Source organism: Eumetopias jubatus, unplaced genomic scaffold, assembly GCF_037043125.1.
Source record: "Eumetopias jubatus isolate StellerSeaLion01/CBP00866 unplaced genomic scaffold, mEumJub1_p1.0 scaffold_6, whole genome shotgun sequence".
Lineage (NCBI taxonomy): Eukaryota > Metazoa > Chordata > Mammalia > Carnivora > Otariidae > Eumetopias > Eumetopias jubatus.
In genome coordinates, this window is record NW_028274812.1 from 10012107 (window position 1) to 10027170 (window position 15064).

General features: G+C 42.2%; 1 protein-coding gene across 2 annotated transcripts in view; it reads right to left on the reverse strand.

Annotated features, from left to right (window-relative positions):
• Positions 1 to 15064, reverse strand: part of SNX9 (sorting nexin 9) — a 107361-nt gene that overhangs the window by 12351 nt on the left and 79946 nt on the right. For both annotated transcript variants that reach the window (XM_028103333.2, XM_028103332.2), the window contains exons 10-13: positions 9917 to 10047; positions 5633 to 5736; positions 4117 to 4220; positions 332 to 409 (exon numbers count right to left, since the gene is read on the reverse strand). In XM_028103333.2, coding sequence (XP_027959134.1) covers positions 332 to 409; positions 4117 to 4220; positions 5633 to 5736; positions 9917 to 10047 — 417 coding nt within the window. The remainder of the gene's footprint in view (positions 1 to 331; positions 410 to 4116; positions 4221 to 5632; positions 5737 to 9916; positions 10048 to 15064) is intronic.

A 15064-nucleotide genomic window follows, 5' to 3' on the forward strand; every position in this document is an offset into this window, starting at 1 on the left:
AGACCTGACTTCTGGGGTTGGCAGAGAGATGAAAGCAAGGGCAGAGGGTGACTTATCATAGCTGCCTGTTCCAGAGCAACACAAGAGCTGTATCTGAGCGCAAAGACAGGCTAAGAAGCTAGCAAGAAAACAGAGTATAACCACCCTCCACTTTTCGCAAAAGTAATCGAGGTGAGGGTATAGAAGTGTGGAGTGGGGCAGCCTAGCCGGCTGAAGTGTCGGTGACAAGGGTCCCTAGATGCAGAGTTTCTGGGTGCTTGCAAGAGCCTGAGGGGGTGGCTGGTCCGCACAAGACGCTAAGGGCCCGAAGGATAAATAAATACAGCCGTACCTTGATAACCACTGGAACTAAACACTGTTGCTAAACTCTGCAAGGCCTTTCCTATCTTCTGATACTCCTTGGGTAACGCTGAAAGAGAAAGAGGAAGACATTGTTAACTAGTCCTCTGAGCAAACGGGAATGGGATTTGACTATTTCCCGAAAGTGATTACTTTCATCATAAAAGAAATCAGAAGTGACTCAAAAGAGTCTATATTCTTTAATAAAATCACTGGCTTTTTAAAATTAATGATTTTTTTCAAAGAAATTTTTTATTAACTGATTGTTCAGTTTGTGGCGGATGCCCTCATTCCGAACTACCACCCTGGCCCCACATCCTCACTCGCGGCATTAAGTTGAAGCGCCTGGGAGCTCATCTGGAAGAGGGTTTCTAGTTGACCGAGTACTTGCACCGAGTCCTATGTGATCACCAGGACAACCCCTCTACTGGGTGCAGACACACCATCTCCATTCCACGGGTTAGGAAAATAAGGCTCAGCTAAGTAAACTGACTTGCCCAGGGTCACATGGCTAATAAATGGTGGATGTGGTACTTGTGATTCCAAACACCTTGCTTTCCCCACTGTTAGGTATGCATCAATGATTATTTGCAAAACTGAAGGCAACAAGGTGTGGAGAAAAATATGGCAGAAGGACTCACAGGACCAGGGAGGAGGGATCTGAGCTTTCTCAACTGTATGACATGATTAACGAAACGATCTCTGTGGGCCCTTCTAGCTTTCAAAGAACATACAGATTTCAATGCTTTACTATTATTATGGCCTCATAAGAGCTTACAGTTAAAATTAATTATTTTACAATGAAATCACTATTTAAGAGAAGCGTCACTCCCCTTTTTGTTCATGAGTTGACTCCCTGTGACCAAAGGCTGGTGGTGCATTTTGTTTTCTAATGCTACATTTGTATACTTTACCATTTCAGGCCTAATTAGTGCTGTATTTAGGATATGGCATCGTATTTCTGTGCCATGAGAATGGAGCAACTGTTCTCGAGCGCGAACGGATGGCCCGCCGCTGCGAGTGGTTTTGTTGATGTCGGGTATTAGGTGAATGGTAGAGGGTCATTCAGTGAGAAGCAGGACCTATTTTTTCCGCAAAGGGCCAGAGAGTAAATATTTCAGGCTTTGTGGGGCCACAGGTTTCTTGAAAGTTGAAAGTACTTGACTCTGCCACTGTAACAGCAAAGTAGCCACAGATAATATGTACAGAAATGGGCCTGGCCATGTTCCACTTTATAAAAACAGACAGCAGGCCAGATTTGGCCTCCAGGCCACAGTCTGCCAACTCCTGATAAGGCTTAGATTTCAGGTCTGGATTTAATGGATCTTAATATTGCTATTAACTGTGCTCTGCTATCTTTTTTTTTTTTTCAAGATTTTATTTAATTTTTAAAGATTTTATTTATTTATTTCAGAGAGAGAGAGAATGAGAGACAGAGAGCACGAGAGGGAAGAGGGTCAGAGGGAGAAGCAGACTCCCCGCTGAGCAGGGAGCCCGATGTGGGACTCGATCCCGGGACTCCAGGATCACGACCCGAGCCGAAGGCAGTCGCTTAACCAACTGAGCCACCCAGGCGCCCTGTTTATTTATTTGACAGAGAGAGACACAGTGAGAGAGGGAACACAAGCAGGGGGAGTGGGAGAGGGAGAAGCAGGCTTCCCGCGGAGCAGGGAGCCCGATGTGGGGCTCAATCCCAGGACCCTGGGATCATCACCTGAGCCGAAGGCAGATGCTTAATGACCAAGCCACGCAGGCGCCTCTGTGATCTGCTATCTTAATTCAGCCACAAGTCACTCCACATTCAGTTTTTTTCTTTTTTTTTTCCTTAAAGATTTTATTTACTTGAGAGAGAGAAAACACCAGCAGGGGGAGCAGTAGAGGGAGAGGGAGAAGCCGACTCCCCGCCGAGCAGGGAGCCCGATGCGAGGCTCGATCCCAGGACCTTGGGATCATGACCTGAGCCGAAGACAGATGCCCAACTGACCGAGCCACCCAGGCGCCCCCACATTCAGTTTCTTACTCGTTAAAATTATTTTTTGACTTCAAATTTTATTCTTTTTCCCTTCTTTAGAAGAAAAATATCATTCGTTAATAAATCTTTACAAAACAGGTAACTAAATTCCTTCCTATGCTGAATATCACGGTTTAAACCGTATGTATTAGCTTTATTATTCAAAGTAGAAACCATTTTTAAGAGAAAAACAAAACAAAACCGAGTACAACCAGTATTCTTGTAGGGTGTACAAGTCGAAGGCCAGAAAATTCTTAGATACCAGCCTTATGGCTAGCCTACTAGCCTTCACACGAGGTTAGGTTACTGAGTCAGGGACTCGCAGCTCCACTTTCTGAGTAACTAGAGCTCAGTTTTCTCTCTGGGACTCAGGCGGCTGAGCTGGTGATAAGGACGGGATGGGTGGACAGAAGAGGGAAGTCCTGAGCATCTCTGGCCCTCAAAGACTATGTGAATGGGACGCAGTGGTGACCTGTCCTCCGAGGTGGGAGGGCAGCTGGCTGGTGTGACCCCCACGGCTGACAGTGACAGTTTCCAGCCTGGACTATGTGATGTGAGGGGCCAGGGAATACAGGACAACATAGGTCAGCAGAATGACAGTCTAGACACAAAGGGAAGGGAGGGTGGGGGTAAGAAGTCCTCGAGGACATGGAAAGGGCAGGTGGAAGCCATGGCTGGCGGGGGCCCCTGGGCTCACGCTGCCCCTAGTCTGACCCAGCTCATGCTTTCCACAGCCAACTATCCTGAACTTTCCTAAAAGTTAGGGCTGTAGTGGGCGCCTGGGTGGCTCCGTTGGTTGAGCGTCTGCCTTCGGCTCAGGTCATGATCCCGGGGTTCCAGGATTGAGCCCTGCATCGGGCTCCCTGCTCAGTGGGGAGCCTGCATCTCCCTCTGCCTGCCTCTCTCCCTGCTTGTGATCTCTGTCAAATAAATAAAATCTTTAAAAAAAAAAAATTAGGGCTGTAGCAAATATAGATGGTCCCTGACTTAACAATTTGACTTCATGATGGTGCCAGAGCAATATGCATTCACTAGGAACTGTACTTGGAATTCTGAATTTGGTTCTTGTCCCGAGCTTGTGATCTGCGGGAGGACCCCATCCGTGATGCTAGGCAGAGGCAGCCCCACCAGCCGGTGACCACGGGGGTCAGCGACCAGCACACTGACGACCACTCTGCACCTGGACAGCCATTCTGTTCTTCACTTCCAGTACGGCACGAGATGTTCAACACTTTACTATAAAACAGGCTTTGTGTGAAACAATTTTGCCCAAGGGCAGGCTGGCCAGGCTAAGCTGTGATGCTTGGGAGGTTAGGTGTATTGAATGCATTTTCGACTTAGGCTATTTTCCACTTAGGACGGGCTTATCAGGATGCAACCCCATCGTTAAGTTGAGGAAGATTCTGGATACAACATCTTACTTACCAAACGGATAAAGCCTAAAAAGTACAATCATGAGATTAAAAATAACAAATACTCTCTAAACATACAGAAAAGATTAACTGTCCATAGGTTACAAACCCCAAATAACTAGAAACATTTAAGGGAACACGGTGTTTTATGCAAGTTCTTGAACTGGCTTTGCTGGAGTCAATTCTCTGCTGTCTGAGTATGAGGTTCGCCACCGGGCTGTGGGTATGACATTACTCCGGTTCACTAAAGGCACCTGTGTCCAAGGGCACGGCTCCTCAGCGCGCTGAAGGCCACAGCACCGACCCTGCGCCACGACGACCAGGGCCCAGCGCTGGCGTGAGGACGGCACTTACGTCCCGTGCACCGTTTCCAGTGCTCCTGTCCTACGGTCAGCAGCTCCTTCACGCCGTCGTCCATGGCTTTGGTGAACTTACCAACGGCATCGCACTTCTGTTCTCTGTGGGGCAAAACACAAGAAGGCATGTCCTTGACTCTGCTACCAAATGGTCAGTGTGACGTGTAGGAGGAGAAAAATCAACACGGTCGGGGGAGACTCCCGCCAAATGTAACCGCGGGCACTTGTTTTCTTGCATTGTAACAACTGCTCTTTAACCAGGCTTGATTCGGATTTTTAGAGGAGGGGCGCCTGGGTGGCTCAGTCGGTAAAGCAGCTGCCTTCAGCTCAGGTCATGATTCTGGGGTCCTGGGATCAAGCCCCGTGTCAGGCTCCCTGCTCAGCGGGGATCCTGCTTCTCCTTCTCCCTCTGCCTGTCGCTCATGTTCACTCTCTCTCTCTCTCTCTCTCAAATAAATAAAATCTTTAAAAAAAAAACCAACAGATTTTTAAAGAATGACTTAAAAATCTGCCATTTAAATTTTAACTCCTTCCCTTCCCCTCTCAATTCCCTGTGACTTTTAACTAAAATTATTCTAAAGTATACAAAATCATGATTTCCTGAACATATGATTGAGTGGAATTCTATCAGTGGAGGTACTGAGTGGGTCATCATGCATTCCAGCAAGTACATTAGCGAACCGGATGTAACCTGGACACACAACCAGGTACGTGATACTGAACCTCTCAGTTCTTTGAGGATGTAAAAAGTACCAACCTGAAAAACTCATCCCAGTATCATGTTAAATAAACAAAAACAAAAACAGATTAGAAGACAGAATGCACAGTGTGAGGTCTTTTCTTTTTAAACAATTTTTCCCTTAGATACGTATGTGCAGAGGATGTTTCAGAAGACTACAGACCTAGGCCAACACATTAACATTGATTTTTCTCTCTGGGTAGTTGCAAGATTGTGTTTTTCTTTTTTCTTCTCTTCTTACGTTTGGTAACACGTAAGTGATAATTTTCTAAGAAAAAACTTCTTAAAAAAAAAAAAAACAAAAACCCCAAGATTTCTTGTTAGCCTTTACATAGAAAAGGAACTACTTGATTTTCAACCAAGCCTACATTTAAAAAAATTACATAATTAAAAACAACAAATTGAAAAATAGCACAAAAACGCGGGTTAGAGATCTGCTTCCTTCAAGGCAATGTTCAGAGACTTCTGCTTTGTCGACTATTATGCGGGTGTGCGCTGGCTCTGGGCTACTTTGTTTTATCGTGCTTTATTAGATATGACTAGAGTTTTCTGTGTCAGCTAAGAAACCACGGACTTCAAGGTAAAAAGGAAGCCGACTTTGATGCTATGGCTAGAAAGACCACTCTGCACCTGGAGTGTGCAAGCGAAGTTTTCCTGGTCACCTGACTGTGGCCACCATGCGTTCACGATTGCACCCTGCACTCCAGCTGCGGCCTGCACGCCCGGGAGGGGGGACACGGGCTGGGAAGAAGGCAAGTGTGACAATAGCTCTCACATTTCTAGTAAGTCCAAGTCAGGCGCCTCTGGTTCCATGGTGGAAAATATCATAACTCCCACCAGCTCATCTTTCTCAGCCTTCCTCTTCCCACTTTTCCACTCCTGCAAATAAGAACATGATTATGTCACAGTGGAGAGCGGAGTCAAACTGGTCTTTCAAACTCCCTAATGCAATTGGCTCACTGACTGACTAGCTCTATTTATGGCAGCAGCTCCCACACCATTGCCCTCTGCACCGTAGGGTGTCTGCACGTCCCAATGTAATCTCGGTACACGAACAGTGCCGATGTGCAGAGTGGTCCCTGGGAGCCCAAGTCCCTTCGCTGGGGAGGAAATTCCATCACTTTCCTTTTCCCGCGCGTGGCGATGTAACACAGTGAACACAGCACCCCTAGGAATCCTGACCAGGTGCCTCAAAGTTTTAGGTTAAATGTTTTCTTAAAAAGATGAAAGCCTTTCTAAAATGCAAGATAGGAGCCAATAATATGAGCTATTAAAAAGAGAACGTATTTTTCAAAATCTACCTATACAGATCCATACATACATAGAAAAATGCCCCAACAACAGTGTGCAGCAACCAATTCTCACAACGCGATACGTGTGTGAACTACCCCAAGGCCGAGAGAAAAAAGCTAGCACTCCAGAAGCCCCCTCCTGCCCCTTTCCAATCACCTCCCCTCCCCTCCTGCACCGAGGTGACCAGGATCCGCTCTTTAATGTTGCCCAGCTCCTCACATTCAAGTCTCACCGTCTAAGCACACGCCCCTCATCTGGGTCTGCTAGTTTTTCTGAACAAAGGCCACTCTCCGTGTATTCTCTTGTGTCTGGCTTCTTGTGCTCAGGCTGTGCTCGGGAGCTATGGCCACAGTGCCATCAGGCTGCCGTCCGTGGATTCCACTGTGGCACAATGTTCCACTGTATGCATACCCCCCAGTTTATTCATTCATCCTGCTACGGGGACCCCCCCAGGCCCCGCCAGGTGACGAGTACAGCTGCTATGTACACGCCTGCTGCAGGCGTGCATGCTTTTGCCAGGTGTGCACTTGGGTGGAAAACGTTCAGCTGTAGTAGGTAATGCCAGACGGTTTTCCAAACTGGTCTTACCCATTTCCACACCCACCAGCAGTGCGTGAAAGCTCCTCAGCCCACCAAGAGCTTGGTTTGGTTAGTCTTTCTAATGTTAGCCATGCCAGCAGGTGCGTAGTGGTATTCACTGTAGTTTTAATTTGCATTTGCTTGATGACTAACGAGGTAATGAGGTTAAGTAGTTTGCTACGTATCTGTTGATGACTGAGACACTTTGTTTTGTGAGGCACCTTACCAAATCTCTTTTTCTACTGGGTTATCTTTCTTATGGATTTGTATGGGTTTTCATATATTCCAAAATGCAGCCCTTTGTTGGTTATGTATGTTCACATCTTTAGCTTGCTTTTCACCTTTAAAAAAGGCTTCTTTGATACACAGCAGTTCTTAATTTTAATGTAATCTAATTTATCACCCTCTTCCTGTGTGACTAGTCATTTTTGTGTCATATTTCAGAAATCCTTCCCTACTTTTGGGGTATGAAGATATTCCCCTATGTAACCTTCTCGAAGCTTTATTATGCTGCCTTTCACATTAGACCTTCAAGCCACCTGGAACTGATTTAAAAAAAAAACAACAAACTTTATACAACGGAAACGTTCAAACACATATAAAAGTACAGAGAAAAATCTAACCCGCGCCCAGACTCAGCTGCAACCATGTATCAACATTTTGCCAGTCCTGGTTTTTCTATTCTCTTCCATTTTACCTTTTATTTTCTTCTTGCTGATTTTATTCGAAGTCCCAGACATAATATCATTTCACCTATAAACACCTTTAATAGATAGGGCCACCATTCCGGTGTCACCCCTAACAAAATCAACAGTAGACTGTCGCGAGGTGGTGACCAAATCCCCTTTTTCCTCAATGACGCCATCCAGTTGATCCGGCACCACCGACTGGGAAGACTGTCCTCTCCCCAATGTACTTGGCACTATCTTTGCCATGAGTCAAGCGTCCAACTCTATTCTGCTCCATGGTCTATCCTTATGCCAATACCATGCTTTTAAAATTATTTTAGCTTTGTAATGAGTCTTAATATCCAATAAAGCCCTCCTCCCACATCATTCTTTTTTAAGAGTACTTTGGCTATTCTTAGTACTTTGATTTTCCACCTGTATAGCATCTCTTCTGCTCGTCAATCCATGAAACAGTACTGGAACACTTAGCCAGGTTTTATTTCTCTCAAAAATGTTTCATAGTTTTTTATGTAGAGTTTTTCTGTACATTTTCTTATACTATTCCTAGATATATTTTTATGCTATTGTGATAGTTTTTTTTAGACTTTCATTTTGTTTTCATTTATTGGGGGTATGTAAATACGTAATGTCATATATCCAGCTATCGTACTAACCACTTATTTCTAGTAACAGAAAAATTACTATGTCCATCCATCTACACAAGCTACTTCTGGCCAAAGAATCACAGTTTTTAGTGATTATCTAGTCTTACAGAGTCATTTAGCAGGTGAGGAAACTGTGACCCAGAGATTTAATGCCATGGCCAAGATCACAGTATGAGCTAGAAGCAGAGCCCTGACTCCAAGTTCTTTCTTCTTCCTATTGTATCAAATCCACCCACACCCCAGTGTCTAGATGTATTATTATTTTTAATACTAATATTCTATATAAGACACAACCTTTAGAAGTGCTTTCTAAATCAAATCTTTGGAAAATCAGGACTTTCGTTAAAGGCAACAAACCTGGGAGGGGATTCCATGTAGCTTTTGTGTCTACAAAGTAACAAAGTAACTCACTCAAAGAACCTAGTTTCACCACTATATGGTTACAGGGCATACTATGGCTGAACATTACATCTCACCAGAGAAATCCGTTTTCCAGGGCACCGTGCAAGGCTAGAGCTAAGATCTAGACAAAAAACGCTGAAGCACCTCCCTGTTTCCTAGCTCCTGGCCTGGTTACACGCAACCCACTCAAATGAGCCTGCCAATTCTAGAAATAAGCAGCAACTGAGAATAAGGCCCAAATATTTTATACTACATTAAGTGTATGCCTATGTCTGTAAGCATACACAGAGCCAGATTATTTATACTTACTATAAATGTGTTCACATTAACAAGGGAAGAGTACTACAAAGCAGTTTAGCAAGTCAATCTCTGAAAGTTCCAACAAAGTATATAATATTCTAGTATTTGATTACTAGTATTTGAATATTACATGAAAATAATCTCATGACTTTTTTTCTAGGATTGTAACTTATTTTGTATCTGCTGTTGGCATCTGAGCTAACTTAATGCTTTTATTCTTTGCATTGTTTTCTAAGATATGTAATACTTGTTATGAGAGAAATATGGAGAAAACATCTCTACAGGATAAAAAGATACACTATAGAGCAAAAGCTTATTGAGAGAGAGAGAAAACTATTTCCAAAGCAGACAATAATGAGATGTCAAAGAGCCAGTGTTTTCTTGATTCTCAACAAAGAACACGCGGCCACTGGCAGAACGACTATCCACGTGGACAAAGAGCAGCATTCTTTACTCTGTACGTGCAACTATAGCTCTGGAAAGAAATGACTCGGTTTTGAGAAGGATGGTCCACTTCTGAATCTACTTTTCTCTTCATGACGTTACCAAACTGCAAGGTCAAAATAGGATCTTTTTTTTTTTTTTTAACGTTATGTTAATCACCACCTGGGTGGCTCAGTTATTAAGTGTCTGCCTTTGGCTCAGGTCATGATCCCAGGGCCCTGGGATCGAGCCCCACATCGGGCTCCCTGCTCAGCGGGAAGCCTGCTTCTCCCTCTCCCACTTCCCCTGCTTGTGTTCCTTCTCTTGCTTTGTCTCTCTCTGCCAAATAAATAAAATCTTTAAAAAAAAAAAAAAGGATCTTAAGAAATCATTCACTCTATTTCCCTCACTTCATATGGATAATATCCTGCATCGTTTGGGTATTTTTAAAAGCATCTAGGGAAAAAAATTCCTCACCCTATCACATCATTCACTTCCTGCCCACTCTGGGCCAATCCATTCCCAATTCATGGAAAACCATTCTGGCAAGCATTCTTCCACATAGCATGACTAATTTCCTACAGTGAGGACCTAGGTTTCTGTCCCCTCATTGTCTTTGGAGGAAATGAGAAATAGCTAACCGACATAATTTTAACTTTCGGACATAAAACTGATGTGAACGTGACAATTCTCAATATGACCTAAGACTGTCATAGTAATAGGTCCTACCTTTTCATCTCGGAAATTTAGAAATTGCTGGAAAAGCTCACTTTCTGAGATTACTGGGTGACGACACATCCTGGTCATCCACGCCTGGAGCCTCTCCATGCGCATTTTGATAAATTCTTCTTCGAAGCGACCTGCAAGGGGCACAGCAAGAGTGATGTAGAGTGCAGTGTAAAGCGAATTACCATCACCACAAAGGAAAAGCCGTTTGTATCTACTGGATACTTGGTAGGACGCTATTTAGTAAAAGGTAAAGACCATGGTAATTTTTCACTATCCTAAAAACTAGCTGGAACACAGCTAATGCTCAGAGAGGCGCAGGAAAGATACAACAGACATTTTAGTTTATAAGAATGAGATTCTGATTTAACAAATTAACAAGCTTTTTAACCGTGACAAGAAAAAGCACAGCCACAAAGTGTGATTTTCTTCAAGGATCCCTAAGTACTCAACAAATTCAAAAGCAAATCTCATCTTGGTATGAAAAACTTTGTCTGATAAACTGAGACTATGCCCGTTCTGTGTGACCATATGAAGCCTTATAGGGTCAAGAAAGGGGGCAAGAAAATGGAATTTAATAAGTAATTCTTACAAAGGGCATAAAATTTCTGTATTTATAAAAATGTGTCCTAATGCAATATAATCTCAGATACACAAACTTAAATTTAGTATTTATGAAAAGTAACTCAGAATGACTGAGCTCTTGATTTCGTTTGGTTTTTTAAATTACTTAAGCCCAAAATAGAAAAAGCCATTTTCCATTAATGCAGTAGTAAAAGCTACCATCTCAGAGCTTATGACCATTCTAAAAGATAGCTTAATGCGTGATATTTCTATTTTAAGAGCAGAAAATCAGCTTAACAAGCCTGATATACCAGTTATCAAGTGAACACTGGACATTTTTATAAGCCTCCCAAACAAAACCACTATTAGTTAAGAGGCTTCTGGAGATGAAAAGTTCCCGCTACAGTCGAGTGAGGCCATCAGCTATTCCCATCCCCCCAACACAATTATAAAGCTGGACAGAACCCACCAAAAATAAGTGTTTTGGAAATCAACCAAAGGCAAACAGCCATCTGAGAAGTGTTTATATTTGCAAAACGGCTGAACTTCATGTAAGAAGCGTGGAAATCTGTGGCATGGAAGTGTCTGACATGGGGCTGCTCCTGTCTCCCCTGCTGCCCCTCGGCCTCCCCACCCTCTCCTCGGTGGACACGGAAGGTCTGCCCATATAGGACAGGCTGTGAAGACCGGCCACTGCAGGTCCCCTGGTGCGGTAAGAGGCTGGCCTGACCTGGAGCGGGGGGACATGCCTGGGCTCGGTGGTGGTGGCAGGGACAATCCAGAGGCTGGTGAACAGAAAGGGCCAATGGCTCCACTAGCCAAGGTCGCATGGTTGGGCCAAGCATATTCCAGGCTGAGGCTGTGCGCAGAAACAGTGGAGTCCAGATGGGATCCAAGCCAGCCACACACCCCTGGCCAACTCTGCGGCTGCACACTCTTGTAAAGGAGACACAAAAAGGCCCACAAAAAAGTAAAAGCCAGGACAGTCAACTTGAAAATTATCTGAGCTTTGAACGCAGTCTCCTATCCACACAAAGATCCATCAGCAGAGGACAGAAGCCTTAGTGGCTTGAGGCAGGCTTACCACAAATCTACACAGACACAACGGTGAACCCCAGGAAGCCAAACTTAAAAGAAAAAACACACAAAAATAATTGAACTTCAGGGGAGAGAGATTTCAGAGCCTAAGCAAGCTACTTACTAAACAAATAAAGTAGAAACAACAACCTTCAGAGAGGAAAATCAGAATCGAGAATTGCTAAAATATGTTCTTTAAACTGTTCAGTTTCAACAAAAAATTAAGAGAGTGCAAAGATATAGCAAGGTATGACCCATACCAACAAAAAAGTAGTCAACAGGAACTGTCCCTTAATGCCTCTGGATGTTGAATTTTGCACACAAAGCAGCTTCTAGAAATACATTCAAAGAACTAAAGGAAGTCATGTTTAAAAATGTAAAGAGAAATATGACATGGAATAAAAACAAAGATTCTCAAGAAAAAGAACTTATAAAAAATTAAAAGTTTGGAGTTGAAAATACAACTTAAATTAAAAATTCACTATAGGGGCTCAAATGCAGATTCAAGATGGCAGAAGAAAGAATTTGGGAATCTGCAGATTAATAGAAGTTATCTAATCTGAAGAACAGAGAGGGAAAAAAAATGAAAGCACAATGAACAGGGCCTCAGAAAACATACAGCACACCAAGATACCGGTACTGGGAATCCCCAAAGGAGAAGAGAGAAGAAGAAAATTTATCTGAAGTAGTAACAGGGGAAAGTTTCCCAAATTTGATGGAAAACTTTAACCTGTACTTTTAAGAAGCTCAACAAACCTGGCTAGGATAAATATAAATATGAAGATAACCACACCAAGACACAGCAGAAGCAAACTGCTGAAACACAGAAACACAATCTTGGCAGCAGCAAGTGAAAAATGCCTCACAATGGGTGTGGTGTGGTGTGGTGTGGTGTGGTGTGGTGTGGTGTGGTGTGGTGTGTGTGTGTGTTTTCAACGGAACAGACGGATTTGTCATCTGACACAATGGAGGTCAGAAGCAATGGAAAGACAAATTCGTCATGCTGAAAGGAAAACTGTCAGCCATGGATTCTACAACCAGTATACCTATCCTTCAGAAATAAGGGCAAAACAAAGACATTCCCAGATAAACAAAGATGAGAGAATTAACTGACAGCAGACCTGTATTAAAGAAATATTAGAGTAAGTCCTTCAGGCTAAAAAAATACTGCCTCAGGCTAAAAAGGAAATTACCCAAATTCACAGAGAGAAACGAAGAGCACCAGAAATATGTGGATTAACATAAAAGATGCATTTTTTCTAACTTCTTCTCTTAACTTCTTTTAAAGAGATAAGATTGTAGAAAGCAGTAATTATCACATTGTATCATTCAATTTATAACAGATATAGATATAAAATATATGATGACAGGAGCATAAAAAGGGAGAGAGAAACAGAGCTGTACTGGAGAAAAGTTCCTCTGAATTTTACTATAATTGAGTATTAATATGAAGTGCACTGTAACATTATAGAAAGATGCATATTGTATCCACTGAGGCAACAACTAAGAAAATAATTTTTAAAATTTAGTGGAAAAATGAGAGGAATTAAAACGCACATCAGAAAATATTTAACACGAAAGAAAGGCAGTAAAGGAGGAATAGAGGAACAAACAAGACACATAGACAATATCAAAATGGCAAATGTAAATCTAACTGGGTCAATAATTAGTAAATATGAATGGTCCAAAAACTCTAATCAAAATGTAGAGGTTTCCCGACCTGATAAAAAAGCAAGCTCCAACAATGCTGTCAACAAGAGATACAGATTCAAAGACACTAACAGCCTGAAAGTAAAAGATATGCCTTGTGCACAGTAACCCGAAGAGAACTGGAGTGACTATTATTAGTATCCGACAAAACAGATTTTAACACAGGAAATTTCACTAGAGACAAGAGGACACATTTTGTAATTATAAAAGAGTCACTACATCAGGAAGATATAACAATTACAAACTGTATGTATACCAAAGTCCCAGCATGATTTATTTATAGATATCCACAAATTAACTCAAATTTATATGGAAAGGCAAATGAAAAATAGTCCAAAACTATTTTGAAAAAGAACCAAGTTGGAGGATTTATACTACCCGATTTAAAGATTTACTAATTAAGACAGTGTGGTATTGGCATAAGGATGGACACATAAATCAACAGAACACAGTCCAGAAATAAAACCACAAAAATATGTTCAATTGATTTTTGACAAAATGCAAGGGAAATTCAACAGAGAAAGAATACTCTTTTCAACAGATAGCGATAGAACTACTGGATACCCAGATGCATAACATAAACCTCTGCCTTATCATACCTCACATCTTACACAAACACTAACTCAAAATGCACCTAGAACTACAAAACTTTCTGGAGAAAATACTACCGGGAACTTGGGCTAGGGCAAAGAGGTTTATGTCACGGTTATCTGAAGCATAATCCATAAAAGAAACAACTGGTACTTTGAACTTCATTAAAATTAAAAGCTTTTGTTATGCAAAGGACACTTTTGAGAGAAAGACAAGCCATGCCTGGGACAAATTATTTGCAAATCACATTATTTGACAGAGGACTTGTTTCCAGAATATAAAGATTTCTCAAAATTCTATAATGAGAAAACCACCTAATGAGAAATGGGCAAAAGATTTGAACAGACACTTCACCAAAGAAAATATATGGAAGGGAAATGAGCACATGAAAAGATGTTCAATACCACCAGTTACAAGGGAAAGGCAAATTAAATCCACGATGAGGTACTACTACATATCTAATAGATTTGTTAGAACAGAGAAAAACTGACACTATCAAAAAGTGCAAGTAAGGATGTGGAGCCCCCAAAACTCTCATCCACTGCTGGTGGGGATTCCAAGATGGAATAGCCACTCTGGAAAATAGTTAGGCAATTTCTTAAACATGACACTTATACTTGCCAAATGACCCTGTCATTCTACCTTTAGGTATTCACCCCAGAGAAATGATAACTTACTTTCATACAAACACTTGTACGTAAATGTTTCTAGCAGCTTTATTTATAAGCCCCAAACTGGAAACCCAAATGTCTTCCAATGAGTGAACCGATAAACAAACTGATACACACAAGATGCATGAATCTCAAATGCATAATGCCAAGTGAATGAAGCCACAATCAGAAGATCTACACACTGTACGCTTCCATTTTTTTTCTGGAACCAGCTCCTGGTTTCATCGATCTGTTCTATTGCTTTTTTTAGTTTCTATTTCATTTATTTCTGCTCTGTATTACTTCCTTTTTTCTACTGGTTTTGGGCTTTGTTTGTTCTTTTTCTAGCTCTTTAGGTGTAGGGTTAGGTTGTTTGAGATTTTTCTTGCTTCTTGAGGTAGGTCTATATGCTTCCATTTATAATGATATTCTGGAAAAGGCAAAATTGTAGAGACAAAGAACACATCAGTGCTGTCATGGGTTAGAACTAGGGGGAGGGGCAGAACATAAAGGGGCAGCTCAAGGGAATTTGGGGGAGTGATGGGTGAATATAGTGGTG